At 30.0% G+C, this 20,264-nt stretch overlaps 6 protein-coding genes and 1 long non-coding RNA gene across 24 annotated transcripts in view; 3 read left to right on the top strand and 4 right to left on the bottom strand.

Moving 5' to 3' along the window:
• LOC124497448 (uncharacterized) overlaps positions 1-20,264 on the top strand; it is a 50,364-nt gene that overhangs the window by 23,363 nt on the left and 6,737 nt on the right. The window lies entirely within an intron of this gene.
• LOC124497856 (U20-hexatoxin-Hi1a) lies at positions 182-1,171 on the top strand. Its single transcript, XM_047061534.2, has 3 exons — positions 182-447; positions 520-774; positions 854-1,171. Exons 1-3 carry the CDS (start codon positions 378-380, stop codon positions 1,000-1,002), a joined length of 474 nt encoding a protein of 157 aa, XP_046917490.2. The 5' UTR covers positions 182-377; the 3' UTR covers positions 1,003-1,171.
• On the bottom strand, positions 1,064-10,558 carry LOC124497853 (uncharacterized). Of its 3 annotated transcripts, none has more exons than XM_075734161.1 (6): positions 10,543-10,558; positions 3,480-3,875; positions 3,225-3,398; positions 2,865-3,149; positions 2,711-2,788; positions 1,064-2,629 (listed from the first exon to the last, which is right to left on the bottom strand). In XM_075734161.1, exons 2-6 carry the CDS (start codon positions 3,862-3,864, stop codon positions 1,191-1,193), a joined length of 2,361 nt encoding a protein of 786 aa, XP_075590276.1. In that variant the 5' UTR covers positions 3,865-3,875; positions 10,543-10,558; the 3' UTR covers positions 1,064-1,190. The 3 variants fall into 3 exon arrangements, with proteins under 3 accessions (XP_075590276.1, XP_075590275.1, XP_075590274.1); XM_075734160.1 differs by lacking the exon at positions 10,543-10,558 and adding an exon at positions 4,076-4,673; XM_075734159.1 differs by lacking the exon at positions 10,543-10,558 and having other exon boundaries at positions 3,480-4,728.
• Positions 4,895-13,627, bottom strand: LOC124497849 (uncharacterized). 16 transcript variants are annotated; one of them, XM_075734182.1, is made up of 6 exons: positions 10,639-11,389; positions 9,793-10,233; positions 9,598-9,710; positions 6,528-7,126; positions 6,089-6,455; positions 4,895-6,025 (listed from the first exon to the last, which is right to left on the bottom strand). In XM_075734182.1, exons 4-6 carry the CDS (start codon positions 7,081-7,083, stop codon positions 5,188-5,190), a joined length of 1,761 nt encoding a protein of 586 aa, XP_075590297.1. In that variant the 5' UTR covers positions 7,084-7,126; positions 9,598-9,710; positions 9,793-10,233; positions 10,639-11,389; the 3' UTR covers positions 4,895-5,187. The 16 variants fall into 16 exon arrangements, with proteins under 16 accessions (XP_075590297.1, XP_075590281.1, XP_075590287.1 ...); XM_075734166.1 differs by having other exon boundaries at positions 4,895-6,455; positions 9,793-10,036; positions 10,097-10,233; positions 10,639-10,779; XM_075734172.1 differs by having other exon boundaries at positions 4,895-6,455; positions 9,598-9,702; positions 10,639-10,779.
• On the bottom strand, positions 14,304-15,799 carry LOC142597813 (uncharacterized). The gene is made up of 2 exons (XR_012832425.1): positions 15,292-15,799; positions 14,304-15,201 (listed from the first exon to the last, which is right to left on the bottom strand). It is a non-coding gene; the product is annotated as an uncharacterized LOC142597813 (long non-coding RNA).
• On the top strand, positions 15,316-18,805 carry LOC124497847 (excitatory amino acid transporter 3). The gene is made up of 3 exons (XM_047061524.2): positions 15,316-15,559; positions 16,290-18,015; positions 18,220-18,805. Exons 2-3 carry the CDS (start codon positions 16,792-16,794, stop codon positions 18,574-18,576), a joined length of 1,581 nt encoding a protein of 526 aa, XP_046917480.2. The 5' UTR covers positions 15,316-15,559; positions 16,290-16,791; the 3' UTR covers positions 18,577-18,805.
• bt (projectin protein bent) overlaps positions 18,932-20,264 on the bottom strand; it is a 32,771-nt gene continuing 31,438 nt past the window's right edge. Inside the window, 5 exon segments of the mRNA XM_075734156.1 lie at positions 18,932-19,231; positions 19,305-19,418; positions 19,472-19,669; positions 19,736-19,864; positions 19,931-20,218. Of these exon segments, the coding sequence (XP_075590271.1) occupies positions 19,044-19,231; positions 19,305-19,418; positions 19,472-19,669; positions 19,736-19,864; positions 19,931-20,218 (917 nt within the window). The 3' untranslated portion in view covers positions 18,932-19,043.

The raw sequence follows: 20,264 nt of genomic DNA, 5'->3' as shown, positions 1-20,264 counted from the left end.
CATTTCATACACATCAATATAATATAAAGACAGATTAATTGATTTGATTTGATTTGATTGATTAAATGATTGATTTTAAAAGGGCAAACTATATAGTTGTTGAAACAAAACAAGGTTGAAGCTAATTTTAATTTGAATTCAACCAAATAAAACAACAACAACAAACACAACACAGTGGAATGGATTCGACGACAACGACGACGACGATGATGATGATGATGATGATGTGGATGATAAAAATGTGATGATTCGTTTGATTTTGAATCATATTCATTTGTTGAACGATACGCACAACAAACAAACATCATCATCATTACAGTTTGCATATTGATTTTTTTTTTTGATTTATTTAGAAAATTTTTTTTTTGTATAACAAAATGTATTCAAAATTGATGCTATTTATGGTCATTATGATGGCCATAACCGTCACCATTGTCCGGTCACAAGGTAATGATTGTTTTGTGTATGTGCGAAATGGTGATGATGGTGAAAATTTTCAATAATAATTTGTAATCATAGGTAAAACCGAATGTCAATTACAAAAAGAAAAAGAAGATAAAAAAGAAAACACACCATTAAAATTGGATGTACGTTGTATGGAAAATGGTGATTATGCACCATTACAATGTTTTCCTGAAAGTAAATTCTGTTATTGTGCCACACCGGATGGTAACCAGATTACACAACCATCACGTAATCGTAAATTCTGTAAATGTGATTTACAGAAACATGATGCTGAAAAACGTTTAAGTGTTAATGGTCGACCAATTGATCGTAAGTGAACTAAAAAAAAAAATTTTCAAAGACAAAACAAAATTTATTGTTTTTTTTTGTTTTTGTCATCAATCCATAGCTCCATCTGGTTCATACATTCCAAATTGTGCACGTGATGGTCTTTATTATCAAAAACAATGTGAAACTGGCACTGGTGTTTGTTGGTGCGTCAATCAGGAAGGTTCACAAACATCTAAAGATAAAAAAGTGGGCATCACTTGTGCTTGAGCTACACAGAATAACCAAAAAAAAAAAACTAGAAAAATTCGAAATCCAACGAATCCAACGATGAAATTCTGAATGAATTTATTTTTTATATTATTATTATTAAATCAGAAACAAATAATCATGAGAAAAGATAATCTCTTTTTTTTTGTTGTAAAAAAAAACAAACAAATTCGAATGTTAAAAATTATTCAAAGATCCAAATGTGGCTCTAAATAAACACAATGATGATCATCATCAATCATTGAATGATTTAGATGTTGATGTTGATGTTGTTGTTGATTATCATCATCATTAACCATTAATAATTCTGAATCATCATGCTGATTAAATCTTCCATAATGTGATGATGCTGACGATGATGACGACGATGATGATGATGATGATTGAAATAATTTACAACGATTAACAAATATTGCTACTAATCCATCTGTTGATGATGATGATGATGATGATGATGGTTTTATTGGTAGATTAATATAAGCAACATATAGAATGGCTCCAATAATGATTAACAATGCAATGAATACGATCATTATGACTGACCAATGGGCAGCGAAATGTTTTTTATCATTGATATCAGTGATATCGATTATAGCTTTTGCTTGTAATGCTGCATTCAATCCGGTTGTAGTCGATAATCGTGTTGATGATTCAGTGATATTTTTTAACGTAGTCGAAATATGACTACTTGTTGCCGTAGTCGCCGTCGTCGTCGTTGGTGTTGACGTTGTTGACTTTGATTCAGTTTGTGTCGCAATAATCGTTGATATTTTCGGTTTTATTGTTGTTGGCTTTGTTGTGGTGGAAGGTGTTGTCGCTTTAGTGGTCGTTGCAATTGTTGTTGTTGTTGTTGTTGTCGTCGTCGTTGTTGTTGTTGTTAGTGGTGTCGTTATAGGTTTAAGATGTACTATTGAACGAAAAATTTCATTATGTGGTAATATTGGATCATTCAAATGAGATGTATCCATTTCCATGTCATCATCGTCCAGTTCTGTAAAATGTGAATCATGCCATTTTGATGGTTTTGGTAATATTGATGATGATGAATTCACTGAATTGATTGGTGAATCAGTTGAATCTAGAATATCAGCGATTGATGGTTCACTGACAACATCGACAGTAGTTGAATTGGTAGTTATCATTGAACATGATTTACCTAATGTTAATAACAAATCATCGATAGCAATATCACCTTGATGTCCATTACCGAGAATGCCTTCAATGATAATTTGAAATGGTTGCAATGCAAATGTAGGCGATATTGGTTGAATTTCCACTTGTCCAGCAAGCCATTGGTCACCTTGATCACCAGACATTTCCCAAACGGGTTCCAAATCGGAAAAACGTTGATATTTTTCTTTAACAAACACACGTAATGTTCCAATAGCTTTACCATACATATGATAATAGAATTGAAAACAAGCGATAGATGAATTTTCAACATGTTGAAATACAGGTGAATAAAGTCTGGCAATATCATTTGATGTACGTGGATATGAACTTTCAAGATAAAGATAATTTCCACTACTATTCACACCAAATGTATGATCAAATGATGGTCCAGTTCCATCTAAAAATGATGGTGTTGTAAATGAATTACGTGTCCAATCAAAATCATCATCATTATCTATGCAAATAATCAATCAATGAATGAATAAATGGAATTGATTTTGAATTAAATTTAAAAAGTAAACAAACAAACACATACCTTGCATCCAACCACAAATTGATCCATATCTATTTTCGAATGTACAATTCATTGATTTTTCTATTGGCTTTTCATAAACTTTGTGATAGAAAAAAAATCAATGATTAATAATAATTAATATTAACAAAGAAAAAGAAAAAAAAATATATCTCACTTTCACATGTTGGCCATTGATCTAATGGAATCATCGATGATGTATATGAATGATCTGGCTGATTCCAATCATCAATAAGCCATTGTTTTGATACACAATATGCACGTATCGATGATGCTTGATATGAATTATGATCAAAATCGGAAAAATATCTGCCACTGGTTTTTTTTGTCACTTGAATACGATAACCAATTTCACATTGAAGATCAACAACACTACTATGATTGGATATTAATCGTACAATCAATGGTGGTGGTACATTCAATTTATTTGGACAATATGTTGCTGAATAATAATGTTATTACCAGAAGATAAGTTTATTCTTTTGCAATGAATGAAAACAAAAAAAAAAACACTTACAAACACAAACAGGTAAATCATGTGTCCAATGATTACGGCTACATGTAGAATAACGATTACCAATTAAATCGTATCCTTTATTACAGGTGAATCGAGCTACACGATTTGGATATGAACGTAATTTTACATAACCATTTTTCAATGCATTCCGTAATGATGGACAATTTCTATATCCTATAGCCATAGATATATGATCATTTTTTTTTTTACCGAAACGAAACAAAACAAAACAAAACAAAAAAAAAATCAACTTACTTTTCTCATATGATCGATATGTTTTTGCTATTGATTGTTCAAATAATTTGCTTAATGCAGAAGATTTTGTTGTCGATGTTGACGATGACGATGTCGTTGGTGATGATGATGATGATGATCGATAGTCATTGAGGTGCATATCTTTCCTTCGTGCAACAAAATCATTTGTTGTGATGGCAATGGTGGTGGTGGTCGAAATTGATGGTGATATTGTCGTTGAATCATTAATTGTTGTTGTTGCTGTTATTGCCTGTGAATAATGTCCATACGAAAATGGTCCCGATTGACATTCACAGAATCCAATCAATAATAATGATGATGAAAAATATAATAATTTCATCACATTTGAATGGTATAGGAATTTCATTTTCAACAAATTGACCATTTTTTTTCTCACTGTTTTGGAAAAAGTGTCCACAAGTTCATTTCATTCACATTAGAAAAGAAAATAGAAATAAAGCAGTGGACAAACAAAAATTTTTTTTTTTTTTTTGCCACCACCACTAAAACCAAATTGATAAAATTGATTTGTAATCAATAAAAAATAAAATAAAAAATAAAACCAATGTGTAAAGAAAAAAAAATTTTTTTTTCACCAGATTAGACAATGGTAATTGCCAAACAAATGGCAATCAAATTCAAAATGGACTGAATCATCATCATCGTCGTCGTCGTTTGTTTTGAAAATCAATACAAAATTCACACACAAAAAAACTGTTGCTGATTAAAATCGAAAAAAAATTTTCCAGTGATTTTTATTTGGTAATGATATTTATAAATGATGAATAAATATTGTGTGTGTGTGTGTGTGTGTGCATGTTGTATCAATTATTTCGTAGAATTTTGTTGTATTTGTCGTCTTTGTAATTTTTATAGCTGTTGTTGTTGTTGTTGTTGTTGTTGCTGCTGCTGCTGCTGAAAACGGAACGGCGATTTCATTGATCTATCAGTGTTGTTGTTGTTGTTGTTGTCGTTGTTTTTTGTTTCAATGAAAACGGAAATGAATGAATGAATTGAATGAGGATGTGGTTGGTTTATGGTATATGTAGCGAGGAAATGTCAATGAGATTCCAATGTTTAGATATTATTTATCCACTATCGATCATTATCGAATGTTGAATGAATAAATTCAATCATCAAGGATTTCCTTTTCTATTCTACAAATATCATTCTCTGTTGTAGGATCCATTTATTTGATTTGATTAGAAAATCAATTTCACCTAGAAAAAAAAAACACCAATCGAATACATACACACACACAGAAACAAACAAACAAACATACCCATATTGCCAGTTAATAATCAAAAAAAAAAAATCGAATCAAATCAATTGTGACTAATTCACCAACAACAATCATGGTCAACCAAGAAAAAAAAACACACACACGCACACGCAAAAAATTATCAAGCACAAGATTAATTCTTCATGTATATTTATTTATAAACAAAAAAAAATTTCTAATCAATCAATAATCATTAATAACTATGAATTATAAAAATAAAAATATAATAATAATCATCATAAGTAAAGTAAAAAAAAATGACATTTCATTTCATCATGATGATTGTATATATATGTGTGTATTTAAAGATGAAAATAATAAATATTAATAATCCATAATCGATAATAATAAAGTTTTAAAAAATTTAGTCAAAGCTGATTAGAGAGTATTGGATTTTAAATGGTGTTGTGTTGTTCAATTCCAATGTTATTCATCATGGAAAAGACCAGCAACAGTCAATTTATTAATAACCAATTTAGCTGCCATATTTCTAGCTTCACGTAATATTTCACCATGACCTTTAGCTGTAAATTGATGATCAATATATTGTTCCGGTATAGTACGTTTTGGATTGCGATGTTGTTGTTGTTGTTGTTGATCATTATTATTATTATTTGTTGATGATTCAATTGACATTATCACACGACATGTAACCATAAATTTTTGATCAAAATGTATATCATAATATGGTAATGGTAGATACATTCGTATACAATATTTTAATAATATTGCTGTTGGACTTGTTTCAATTGTTTCCCTGTGGTGACTATGTAGAGTGGAACAATTTTCCGTACTATTACAAAGAATTGGTCCATATATTGAGAAATGATTATGTGGACAAACATGTTGTTGTGATAATAATGAACTTGAATAGCTACGAATAATACCATTTTGGTTATGATCAATTCTATCGATTCTTTTATTGCTGCCATTATTGAATAATAAGCTACGATTTATTGATAATAATGATGATTGTTTGTTATTATTTTTATTATTATTGTTATTATTTTCATCATTATTCGATTGTTCCACTTCTTCTTCCTCTTCTTCAATAATTGATTCAACAATTATATTTGATGATTGATAATGATTAGAATGAATTATTGCTGCTTCTTCATTCATTGGTATTATCATAGATGTTGTAGCCATTATTTGTGGTTCACCAAAGTCATTATGATGATCTTTTGCATTGTTATGTATTGTTTGATGTGTGGATGATATGGATGAATCGGATGAAAATGCCGATGTTGATGATGATGATGAACTGGATGATGATGATATCGGTCTTGGTGTTGTTGTCGATGATGATGATGATGATAATGATGACGATGCTGATATCGTCGATGCTGTTGATGATGGTTCATTATCGGTTTCAGTTTTTCGTCGTCCATTATTTGATAATGATTTTGATCGCCGAAAAGATCTACGACTAAAATCACGTAATGAACTTAATAACATTAATGATGATGGCAAAAAGCTAAATGATCGTTTCGTATTATCATTATTATAACTGTTTCGTTTCAAATCCTTTGTTTGTCTATGATTGTTTAATTTCGGTGAAGGAAGTGCTGAATTTGAGCATTCACTTTCTTCCGTACAAACACCTTCATCCGATGATGTTTCGTGATGATTATGATGAAAATTGTCTTTAGATTTATCAATAACATTGTTCGATAATGCCATAACATTGGAATCTATTTGAAAGGGAACAAAAACAACAATTTATAAGTTAAACTTCCGTACATTTCATTCAATTTTTCACTTACAATCACTTTTTAATGTAATTGAATCAATACCATCCATACTTGGTGTTACGGACTGACGGCCATCATTTGCATCATAATGACCATTGGCCATCGATGCAAATGAATCGGCACGATTAGCATTTGATATATAATCAACACTAAATGACCGATTTATTGGTCGACGACGTCTTAGGCTACCGAATGATCGATCATTTGATTGTTTTATTAGCTCCAATATGGATGGATCATTCTCATGAAACAATTGGATAGCTTCTAATGCTGCTTTGAATTCAGCATTACGTCTGGAAAGGCCAATACCTTTGGCATTGAAATTATCATTGATCCATAATTGTACGGTATAATGTTTATGAAGATCAACTTTTTCCTCATGTGTTAAATAATAAATAGGTCCTTTATAATGTTTTTGACGGCAATAATCTTTGATCACTTGTTTTGGTCGTGTAACAGCCGTCGTTAATGTTGACATATTGTTGTTGTTGTTGTTGTTGTTTACCATCATCATCATCATCATTGACGATGATGACATAGATGATGTTGATGTTATTGTCGATGGCATTCTTTATTATTATTATTATAAATAATTTATATCCAATTAAATCCTACAAAATACAAAAACAAAATACAAACAAAACATCGAGATTAATGAACTGAACATTTAAAAAAAACATACACACATACAGAGAAATAAACAATTTTTGTCAAGTGTGTGTATATGCGCGGATTTTGTTGAAATGATGATAAAACTGATAAACACGAACACACACACAGAGGGGGACACTTAAAATGTAATTATGGATTATGGATGAATCGATGACAGCAAAAAAAAAAAAAAAAAATTAGACACTTTGATTGATTGATACATATGTGATGATGATTATTTATGTTTTTCTATGAATTTCACCATTATAATGGTGACAACTGTCATCATCAACGACAATAACCAAGTTGAATTAAATCATTTGGATAGATAGATAGATAGATAGATGTGTGACATGAAAAAGAAAAATCAAAAACACACTTGTTGCTCAAATTAATAATTTAGTTTATTATAAAAGTTGTATATTTACAACGGAAAAGATTTGTCATTTTTTTGAATTGAAATGACATTGAAGTCGTGATTTTTTTTAGGAAAAAAACCAAATGAACAAGTCATTGAAATTGTCGTGCATTTTCTTTATCCATAATGATGATGATGACAATTCGGTATTATGAATTAACCGAATCAAATAACAACAAAGCAAATGCTTGAAAAATATTGTTGAATGGACAACTTTCACATATATTGCCAGTGAGATTCATACATCAAATTACAAAAACGCGTTTCTTTTCTGTTCATTTTTTCATATATCATATATAAAACACATGCATGCATGGTATTGTATTGTATTGTGGCGGTGGTGGTGATGTTGGTGGTGGCAGTCGACCTTCAAATGAAGCGTCAAATTACATAACTAAACCATGATTTATTCATAATTGCCAAGTTGTTTTTTTTTCGTATTTGTGTATGTGAATGAATTTTTCATTTATCATAATAGAACAATGAATCAATCAATCAATCAATCGAAAAAAAATGACAGCAACAAATGAATTATTTGAAAATTTACAATTAAAATTCAATAATTAAAAAAGACATTTTGAAAACCGGATTTTTACCTACCTGAATTAATCATTTGAATTTCAAATTTATATAAATACATTTAAGATGCAATCCCGGAGTTACAAATTGCAAAAACAATGATGATGAGAAGGAAATGCGATAATTTGATTCATTTGTTGATTACATATGATGATGTGATGAATTAAATTGCAAAATTGTGAATATAATGTTTCCAGTTCGCAATGCAACAACAAAAAAAGTTACACGCACACATACACCAAACAATTATTTAGATACATAATGAACTATCATGATATATGTGGCCATACTATTAAATCACAACAACACATAGAAACACATGATAGAGACCAAACACACACACACACACACACACAAAATCAATCAATGATCATCAACATGAAAACATCACAAGATGAATACATCGAAAACGGATATTTAACCGTCATAATAATAGAAAAACAAGGGGCACATCATCATCATCATCATCAATGAATGAAAAAATTTTTTTAGAGAAAAACATGTAAAACATCACCATCATCGACAATCAATTGATGATCGTGTTGTTTGCCAAAAAAAAAAAAAAAAAAAAAATATGGATAAACAGACCACAAATACACAAGTTTGACCTCATAAACATTTGCAAAATTTCAAAAAAAAGAAAGAAAGAAAATCGATTATCAATATTTTTTTTTTCTCACCAGAAAACAAAAATCAAATAAAAACAGGTACATTATACAGGCTGCTTACTACACACATCAGCAAATCATGAAAAATATATTTCAACACTTTGAATCTTATCATCATCATCATCATCAGAAAAATTATCATTTTTTATGATTAAATAATGTTAATTAACCACATTCATTCATTCATGATGAATTTTATTATTATTTTCGTAAAACACCAAATTCCAATGAATGATAATTTTCATTGCCATTTCTAATTGGATTTTATTTTTTTTTTTTTTTTTACCACCGATACAAAACGAAAAAGCAAAAAAAAAGAATCATCGAACCGAATCAAAAATTGAAAAAATTCAACAAAAACAAACTGTTAACAACTAATATAGAAACACATACATAAATCACATTGAATTGAATAAATAAATAAAGGACAAAAAAAAATATTCAACATACACATACACATTTGCACGTACGAGATATAACCATGGTGATGATGATGATGGTGGTGACAACAACAACGATAATCATCATCATCATCACCATTATCGTTTGGTAAGCAATAACTAAACAAAAAAACAATTTGATCAAAAGAAAAACATGATAAAATTTTACAAAACCATAATTCAAACTATAAAAAATTTTCCAAATAATAAAAAACACAAATAAAAAAAACGTACAAATATCATCAAAGGTTATTGGTGAAGATTTTCACCACATTCATATGATGAAGGATGCAAAGACAAACACACACACACACACACACACATACCTGATGATGTGATGGGCAGTTTGAATGGGAAAAAAAAGCCCACCAAAGACATTAATTTTCATTGGATTTATATGTTTTATATTTGGCCACTGTAAATTTAGATCACTGGATCACTGATCATTAGAAATAAAAATCAAGAAAAAAAAATGACAATCAACACTAGACTAATAACAAAAAAAAAAAAAAAATACAAACCGAATCGAGAGAATGTGTAGTTTTAAAATGATAATAATAATAATAATAAAACACATTCCATTTGATCGTTGGCTAGATATATCTTTTATGTGTGTGTGTGTGTGTGTGTGTGTGTGGTTTTGCCATGTATATATGATCGATCACAAAAACCACTTGTGTGATCAATTCAAAGAATGTATGTGAAACAAAAAAAAAAAACGAAAGATAACGATAACGATAATGGTCGTAAAGCTTCCAATGTAAACTAAATACCATTAGATATACCGTTATTATAATAATAATAAAAACGGAATTATACACATACAATAGATGAATACATGGAGATTTTTGATATTTATGTCACCAAATTGTGATCCAACTACACATACTGCGTGGTTATGGTATTATTTTTATTGTTATTGTTGTTGTTGTTGTTGTTCATCAATCAAATCGATATGTATGCTTGATGCGTGATTTTATATATACGTAGATAAAGAACAAGATTAAAAGAAAAAAAAATTAATTAATTAAATAACAAATCATTTCGTCGACATCCTGAATGATTTAGATCAAATCGAAAAGTGATGCTCAGACAAACAGGTACAAAAATCCACGACACAACACAACACAAACATGAAAACAAAGTTGTATAAATATAAAAAAAAACGAAGCAAACAGGAAGCTTATTTTGTCGAAATTGAATCAAATAGTATGGAATAAAAGATTTGATTTGATTGAAAATCAATGTGTAATATATACATACATACATACATTATAACGTGTGATGTAATGGAATTTTTTTTTCACGCCATCATCATGGCACCTACGCACATAATAATGGTCATATACAACGCAGAAAACACCTACCTTTTATTGCAATATATTGGTGATTGTTATTATTGTTGTTGTTGTTGTTTAGTCTGGCAACAATTCATTCATTCAATTGGTTATTATTTAAACAGACAAACAAACAAAAAAAATGATTTAGCAATACACCACCACCACCACTGACAAATGTTTTATCACAGACATCATTATCATCGATGAGATGTGATATATATAAAAAAAATCGAATCTATCATCAAATTGAATGATGATATAACAGACAAAATTTTTTATTTTTCAAGAAGCTTCACTTAAGCAAACAAAAAAAAAGATGGTGATGATAAAAAATGTCATTTTTTCACACACACACACACACGAAAACATCATGGCAAGAAATTATAGAAACGATTATCATATAGAAATGATTTCTGGAGATTATATATCACAGGAAAAAAAAGGATTGATGAATGAAAAGAAAAAAAAATTTTTCCCATTTCCTCATTGCCATCAATCCAAATGGATCATAACAACAACAACAACAACAACGATTCACTGAATAAGGCAAACATGAAACTAAACGAGTAAAAAAAATTTGTTTCAAAATGAAATGGCCAAAAAAAAACTATGGTCTCAGTTTTATTTTTTCGTCAGCAAAATATCCATCATTCATTCATCATCGAACAAACTTGAAGTGGTTGGCAACAAACAGGAACAACAACAACAACAAAAATGAATTTTTTTCATAATAAAATGCTAAGAGGATTGTTGAGAAACAAACAAAAAAAAATATATTCATAAACTGTAATGTGAACTTGTTTGATTTTTTTTCTGGATGATTTTAAACAATGGGCCGGGTTTCGGCTTTTTTTTCTAGAAAAAAAAACATTAATTGACCACCACCAGGGTTATTTTATCGAAAATGATGAACATCATCATCATTAAATGATGGTCAAAAGTAGTTAAAAATAATAATCATCATAATATAAAAAAAATGGACATGATATCATCATCATAATCATCATTCATGGATGGTGGTCATCGTGATTGTTGAAAACTAGAAAACAAAAAGAGACCTCTATGCTTGCATATCAAATTCATCATCATCATCATAGTTCATACAAACATTAAAAAGAATTCAAGTTCAACCCTTGTGTGTATACTAGAGCCATAATTCATGGCAATTATCATCATCATCATTATTATGATGATGACCATTAAAAAAAATGCTAATAAAATTAAAAGATTTCTGCAAGAAAAAAAAATCACGACAAAACAAACGAAAGAAAAACTCCTAAACAACGTATATATATCATTATATTATTTTGAATATCCGGTAAAGAAATTTCACATTTGTTTATTTTTGTTCCAAATCAGGAACAACTATTTTTTACATGCTTTAAACAAGGCAAAAATTTTTTTCAATTCAAGGTCAAAATATAAACGATTAGCATCATTGATTCGATTCAAGTTTTTATATGGACAGTAATAAGTCGTCGTCGTCATCATGGTCGTCGTCGTCGTTGTTGTTGTTGTTGTTGTTGTTGGACAACTTTTCAACATTCGGACAATAACTTGATTCGTTCATTCATTCATTTATTCTTGAAATATTTGACTTGATGTGATAATCTTGAATTTCTCTCTTTTTTCACCATCATCATATCAAATGAATCGAGACGAAACAAAAAAAAAATCAAAAAGTGGAAAAAAGTGTCGGCCATCGACCTGTTCAAAGTTGAATGGTTGCCAAAAACTTTGAACGGATGAAATTTTGATGTGAAAAACGAAATGAGAAAAAAAAACAATGAATAAATAAATAAATCACTGAAAATTTCAAGGAAATCAGGAAAAAAACTATTTCAAAGTAAAATGAAAAAATGTGTACTCATTCGAAAAAAAAATGGATGACACAATACAAATACATTTGAACCATTATGAATTGAATTGCCTAAATGATCATCATCATGGCCGTTATCATCAACGATGATGATGATCGTGACCGAAAAAAATGAGATATAAGATGCAATCTACAAAAATCTAAACATTTGGAAAAATAATTTCAAAAATAAATAAATAAAAAAAAAACTTACCTCCTTACTTTTTGATGTCTATTTTTGGATGTCAAAGTTTAAATAAATAAATTGTAGATGGCTAGTTTTGGTTGGACTGAATATGAATGGAGAAAAAAAAATTAGAGCATCGGATGATGACTTTTGAAACCACCATTATCACTGGGTATTATTTTTTTTTTGTGCATTAATAATTTGGTTTGTTGTCACTGACGTTTCAGATACGAAAATTCAAACGTTTCATTTATGTATGCAATACAAACAAACAATGGTGGCGTATATTTCATGGCGTATATTGCATGCCGTTTTCATCATTATTTCATTGATCCAAAAAAAAAAAAAAACTGGTACGTGTGTGTTTGGAACAAAACAAAACGTTCGAATTGAAGGAAGAAAATCCAGATGGCCAGCCCGTGAATGGATGTAAAAGTTGTCGAACCTAAACCAACACAGATAGTCGCAAACACATAGAAAATTTGATATAATCCCTTGAAAAAGAAGCCAGATGGATGAATCTAAAGTTGGGATTTTAGATTTTTTTTTTTGTTTTTTGAAGAAGAATTCTTTCTCTATTTTTTTGATTGGATGACAGATTTTTTTTCTTTGTTTGCTGACTAGGGTCAATGATGTTGAATATATAATGTCAATGGACTTGATGATGACAATTGATAATAATAGATTGTGTTGTCGTCAGTGGTGACCACAATGTTTATAGAGATAGATAATACACACAGACAGAGACAGTTAAAATCACAGAAAAGATGTGATAATTATTTCGAAGCTACCGCGCAAGTTGATTGGTTTTTTTTTTGTCAAGTTTTAAATTTTTTTTTTTTAATACTTTGCAGTTTTATTTAAATTTTTTTTAAAAGTTTGTTGTTGTCGTTGTTGTTGTTGTTGTTATTGTTGTTGTTGAAAATGATAATAAATTATATTTCATGGATCCATGAATTCTCAGATGGAATGAACCAAAAAAAAAAAAAAATTCATGTTTGTCAATCATATGTGGTAGTGGTATATATATATATAAAAAATGTGTGTGTGTGCTTGTTGCAATAACAAGCTGAGCATTGAGGTATGAGAATATCATCGATGGAGGTGTGGCCAAAAAAAAAAAAAAAACATCGTTATTGATAAAAAGAGAATTTTTATTTTTTTTTGATCACCATCTAGTGGTGATAAAACAAAAATGATAATTCAAAAAAAAAAAAATATTTCATAGTCATCGCCATCTATTGTGAATAATATCCATTATAATACATTTAAAATTTCAAATATTTTGCAAATGGATTTTTTTATTTCTGTTTTGTTGTACTTTGAATCACATCATCATTTTGATTGATCATAATAATTTTTTTTTTTTAGTGCTTTGTTGATTTCCGCCATAAATACATTTTAATCACAATTAGTATTGATCATAGGATCGATTGATGATGATGATGATGAAAAGTGGCAATTAATTTCGAATGTGAAACGCTGCCATATTGAAGAAATCAATTTTGGTTAAGTGAAAATTTGCCGACCAAGTTGTATCGAATTACTAAGATATCTTATCCAATTGGATTCAATTGGCTAATGATATGATGATAATCATCATCATCATTATCATATCATGATCATCAATAAAACCAATATCAAAATATTGACATTTGTTGTTGTATTATTGCAATAATAAAAAAAAATCATATTTTTACAAAAAAAAGTGTTCTTGAACAAATTGGGCCAAATCATGTGGTTTCACGTGACCACACACAAAAAAAAAAAAAAAAAAATAAATAAATAAAAATATTCGAATCCATCAAGTTACTTTCTTTTTTTTTCATTATTTGATTTGCTTCAATTGGATCGAACGATTGGATCATATTTCACCCGATATTGCAAATGTATGATGTCAATCAATAAAAACACACACACACGCACACACACACAGAGAGAAAAATTATATCGATCGATTGAATAAGATTGCGCCAGAAAAAAAAATGTATGAACTTTGAAATCTCATCACCATCATCATCATCATCGATGATAAATTCAATTTCGATTACATTGAAATCCATTTCATTTATTCGATTTATTAATGAATAATAATCTTGTTCCGTTGATCAGTTGAAATTTTAAAATGTAAGCAATTACAATCAATCAATGACCATCCTTGATAATGAACATGATGATTTGGGTTAACTCTTTGATTTCTTTTCTTTTTTTTAAATCCGATCCATTTTTTCAATCTGTTTTATAAATTGATAGATTTGGTTGATGGTCATTACAAAAAAAAAAAAAAATTTCTTTTTCTATGCCATTCAATTGAATCAAATCACTATACACTGATCTTGATTTTTTGTTAACACTGACATACTCTACATTGGACTTGTTTTTTTGTTTGTTTCAATCAATAAAAAACAAAACAAAACATAAAAAAAAATTTCAAAACAGGATTTCAAATAAAAAAAAAACAACATTGATCATCGTTGATGGTGTTGTAGTAGCTCTATTTGAACAATAAAACAAGTAGCCATCACCATCATCATTTCGATAGTGTCTGTTGTGTATACAAATAAGAAAAGAAAAGAGAAGAGTAGCATATTTGTAGAATTTTTTTTTTATTTTTACATTCATTGATAATTGTTACCATCGTCGTCGTCGTCGTCGTTGTTGTTGTTGTGGTTGTTGTTTTGGATTGCAATCATCGTTTTCGCCGTTGTTTTGGATTGCAATCACCATCATCATCATCGTCCATTTATATACAATTGGATATTTTTATATATAAACACACAAGAATCATCAGTTTAATTCCAGTTTGATTTGAGCATTTTGTTTTGTTTTGTTTAGTTAGCTCTGATGATGATGATGATGATTGCCATTGATAACTGATCTCTCTTCAATTGTTTTTTTTTCAGGTAAGTGGGAAAAAACACAAAAATGAATTTTTGTGTTCGTTTTTTTTTGCACGTGATATGATTATATAGTTGATAATGAATTCGATATAGTGTGTGTATGGAAACAAAAATCTTGTTTATATTTTCATGCGTGTGTGTATCATGATGAATGTCAAATTATTGGCTCTCTCTAGTTTTTCCCATTCGTGGTAAACGCTGTTGCTGTTGTTGATTTCATTAACAGTTTGCGAATATATATCTCTGGGGAAAAAAAAGAAGAAGAAAGAGAAAAAAAAATTATTATCAATGTTAACTATAGCTATTTAGCATACAACGAAAAATTAAAAAAAAAAATACAAATACAAATTTGATTCAAACAACTACATTCAAAAAAATCTACATGGTGATGGATAATTCATATATATATTCGTGATTCATATGAATATACATACATTACCACAAAAGAGAAGATAATGCATACATGCATAGAGAAAAAGAGAAAAAGATAGAAATGCAATGAAATAAAAAAGCAAAAAAAAAAACAAGTCAAGACATATATTGAATCCATTGCACAAGCATCATGCATCATTGATGATGATGATGATGATGATGATGCTCTTTACAAACACAAACAAGTCACATATATATCGAATCGAATCGAATCGAATCAAAACTAGTGATTTGATTGATCAGTATAGATAGATATTGAGATAACGAATATATTTTTTTTTTTCATTTGATATAAATATAGCACAATCGAATTCATCAACATCGAACCACCACCATCACCATCACCAACACCAACAACAACAAGTAGTGTGTCACCCCAACCACCACCACAATATTCTTTGCCTTTTTGTACATTTTTGCTTCGTGTTCATTTCCTCCTCCACCAATCCGAATTTCATCAGGATCCAACCAGAATTCCGGAAATCCGCTTTGTTTTTTTTTCTACTAATCGTTATTATTATTAGATCGTTGACATTCATTATATTCAAGTGTATACGTTACATGTTTTGAGGTGGGAAATTATTGTTAAATGATTTTTCCCTGTGATATTTTGTTTTTTATTTCATTTAAAAATTTGGCAATGACATTTTTCGACATAGAAACTTGAAAAAAAAATTCAAATTGACATTTTTAATTTGAGTGTTGTATTGTTGTCGATTGAATCGCCTGAATCGTCATCATCGATTGGTTATTAATTGAATTTTTGATATTTTGTGTATTTTGTGATAATTAAACATTGGTCAATGATCAATCAATCAAAAAAAAAAAAAATGACACGACAAACCAGACAAGAAAAAATACGTACCTTGGTAAAGGAAAATTTATTACCATTATGTACCTGTTTTGGTGTTATAGCTGCCATCATTATAGGAATTATTGTACGTGCTAGTTCTACACATCGATGGACTGAACGTCAATTAATGTATTTAGAATTTCCTGGTGAACTTTTTCTTCGTGCACTCAAATGTTTAACCATACCGTTGATTGTATCCAGTTTGGTTTCGGCACTTGGTTCACTGGATTCAAAAATTTCTGGTAAAATCGGTAAACGTGCATTAATATATTATGGTGGTACAACTGCCATAGCAATTTCTTTGGGCATCTTTCTTGTACTTACATTACATCCTGGTTCTGGTAAAGTGGAACAAGCCACCATTGGTGAAGCACCAACAATATCACGTAAGATTACCACACCGGATACTGTTTTAGATCTGATCAGAAATCTGATTCCGGACAATGTGGTACAAACAACTTTCTCACAATATGCTACCAATTTGGTTGCACCAAAATCAATGCCAAATGAAACCGATTTGAGTAAATGGAACATTAAATCCAGTCATTCGAATGGTATCAATGTTCTTGGCCTGGTCACATTGTCTGTAGTATCTGGAATATTTGTTGGTAAATTGGCTCGATTAGGACGACCATTACTGTTAGACATTTTCAATGATCTTAGTGAAATGACATTACAGGTGACAAATCAGGTGATCAAAGCTACACCGATTGGTGTTGCTTTTCTTATTCTACCTCGTATTATTGCCGTTGAAGATGCTGGACAGTTATTTCGTTCGGTTGGTTTTTTCACCTTTACCGTTATATTGGGCATATTGGTACATGGATTGCTCATACTACCAGGAATATATTATTTGATAGTCCGTAAAAATCCTTATAGATTTGTTTTGAATCAAGGTGAAGCATTGTTGACAGCATTCGGTACAGCATCCAGTACGGCAACATTACCATCAAGTATAGCATGTTTGGAAGAGAAGAATAAAATAAATCGTAATGTAGTTCGTTTTGTCGCTCCAATTGGAGCGACAATCAATATGGATGGTACAGCTCTTTATGAAGCGGTGGCAGCCATATTTATTGCTCAATCACGTGAAGTTGACATGGATTTTGCCCGTGTTCTCATTGTAAGCATAACGGCTACAGCAGCTTCAGTTGGTGCAGCTGGCATACCACAGGTAAATGGAACATTTGACATTTTGATAATAATAATGACGATGACGATGATGATGATGATGATGATGACAGGGAACAAGGAAAACATTATTCATTCATTCATTCATTCATTCAAATACTTACATAGATGATTGATTGATTGATTGATCGATTTATTAAATATCATTTAATGTTGATTCAAATGTTGTTTAATATTTTTTTTTCAGGCTGGCCTTATTACAATGGTGATCGTATTGAATGCATTAGGATTGCCTCCAGAGGATATTTCATTAGTTTTTATCATTGATTGGCTAGTCGATCGTATTCGTACGCCCATTAATGTTTTGGGCGATGCTTTTGGTTCAGCTATTGTTGAACATTTAAGCCGTGATGATTTACATACATTGGAACAACAACAACAACAACAAAATCAACACCAACATCAACAACAGATGAATACAGCAACAACAAAAACAAATGGAGCAAATCAACATACATTACCAACATTGGTTATACAGAAACCATCACCAACCAATGATTATTCTAATCAAGCATTCGATGCAGAATTTGATGAAAAACTTTAATTACGATTATTATTGCCAAAACACGATTGTTGTAAACTTATTCCATGGAAAATCAGACTATCACACATCTCATCTCATCATCACATCATCAGCACAACAATATTATTATTTTTTTTTATCCATCTAAAACACTGAATATCATATTGTTCAAAAATAACGTACTCACACAGAATCAGAATCATTTTTTTTTTTTTTTTGATAAATAAAATTCTATATATTTCAAGAATAATAATAATTTATATGAGTGCGTGTGTGTGTGAGTGTGTGCCTTTCTTAAATGTTAAAATATCGATATATAAGAATAACAATAAGTTAGATTTTGTCCATTATTATTAGCGTGTGTGTGTGTGTGTGCCTTAATTAATCTATATAATAATTTGATTTGATTTGATTTGATTGAATTTTCAGTAAAAAAAAATTTGTTTGCTTTGAAGATTTGAGTTGTGAATTATTAATTAATTAATAATTTATTCTTTAATAATGACCAAAGCGAATGCCAATGTTGTTGTTGCACCTTTTTTATTCGTCAATCGTACAGTATATTGGCCAACATCTTTTTCTCGTATACTTGACACTGTCAATTTGAATTGCCTATTCGATGTGGATTGTGTCTGTAAATCGCTATCAATCGGTCTAGAATCATGTAACCATTCGACTAATTGATAATGAAAAGATAAAAAAAAATGCATATATCATTCTATTCATTATATTCATTAAATGAAACATACCTTTATCAACATCGGAATCGGTTTCGATCGTAAACGATGCTTTACTATTAATCGTTCCGGTTATTGAACGTGGAAATTCGATGATACCGCATCCTTGATTATTGTCACCTGATACTGTGTATATAATGAGATGATAGATTATAGAATCGACAATGACAAATATATACCTTTGACAAGAATGGTTCCGGTGGAGAATGTTTCACCAGCATCGTTGAATGCTTCGCATGTATAGATACCAGAATCTTCGGGCAGACATTCGGCTATTTCGAGTATAAAATCATCGCCCACTTGACGATAATTAAAATCGTTACTCTTTTTCACTTCTTTACTGTTGTGTAACCATATCACATCGAAAGGCGATTCAGCTATGTTTTTTTAGTCAAAAGATAAGATTACAAATTCTGAAATTACTGAAATCATCATTCACTTACATTTGATTGTACATCTTAGCGATGCTGATTGTCCATCATTTACAGTTATTGATTGAATATGACTGACGATTCTTGGAGCTTTTTTGGCAGTTGCTGAGACTGGTTTCGCCGTTTTTGCTTTGTCCATTGCTATTATTCAAGCGATGAAATGTTAATGTTTGTTGATTGAATGAATAAAAAAAAAACAAAACTTACGTTTGATTGTGATAAAACATTTGGTTGTGGATTTGCCTTCAGAATTTGTGGCCACACATTCGTAACGACCCTCATCTTCGGGGAATGCTTCTTCGATAATCAATGTGGCCGTTCCGCTACGATATTTCAGATCGACTACATCCGATGATTGAATACGACGTCCATCTTTGAACCATTCAATCTTTGGTTCAGGTTCGCCTTTCACCTGTAATTGTAATTTTAATTGTTCACCATCACCAATCGAACGATCGGATAGTTTTGTCACGAATGATGGTTCACTAAAAACATCTTCAAAATGGATAGATTCAATTAATAAACAATAATTGATTGTAAA

Source organism: Dermatophagoides farinae, chromosome 9, assembly GCF_024713945.1.
Source record: "Dermatophagoides farinae isolate YC_2012a chromosome 9, ASM2471394v1, whole genome shotgun sequence".
NCBI lineage: Eukaryota > Metazoa > Arthropoda > Arachnida > Sarcoptiformes > Pyroglyphidae > Dermatophagoides > Dermatophagoides farinae.
The sequence above is the reverse complement of the archived record's forward strand: the minus strand, read 5'-3'. Positions and strand labels throughout refer to the sequence as shown.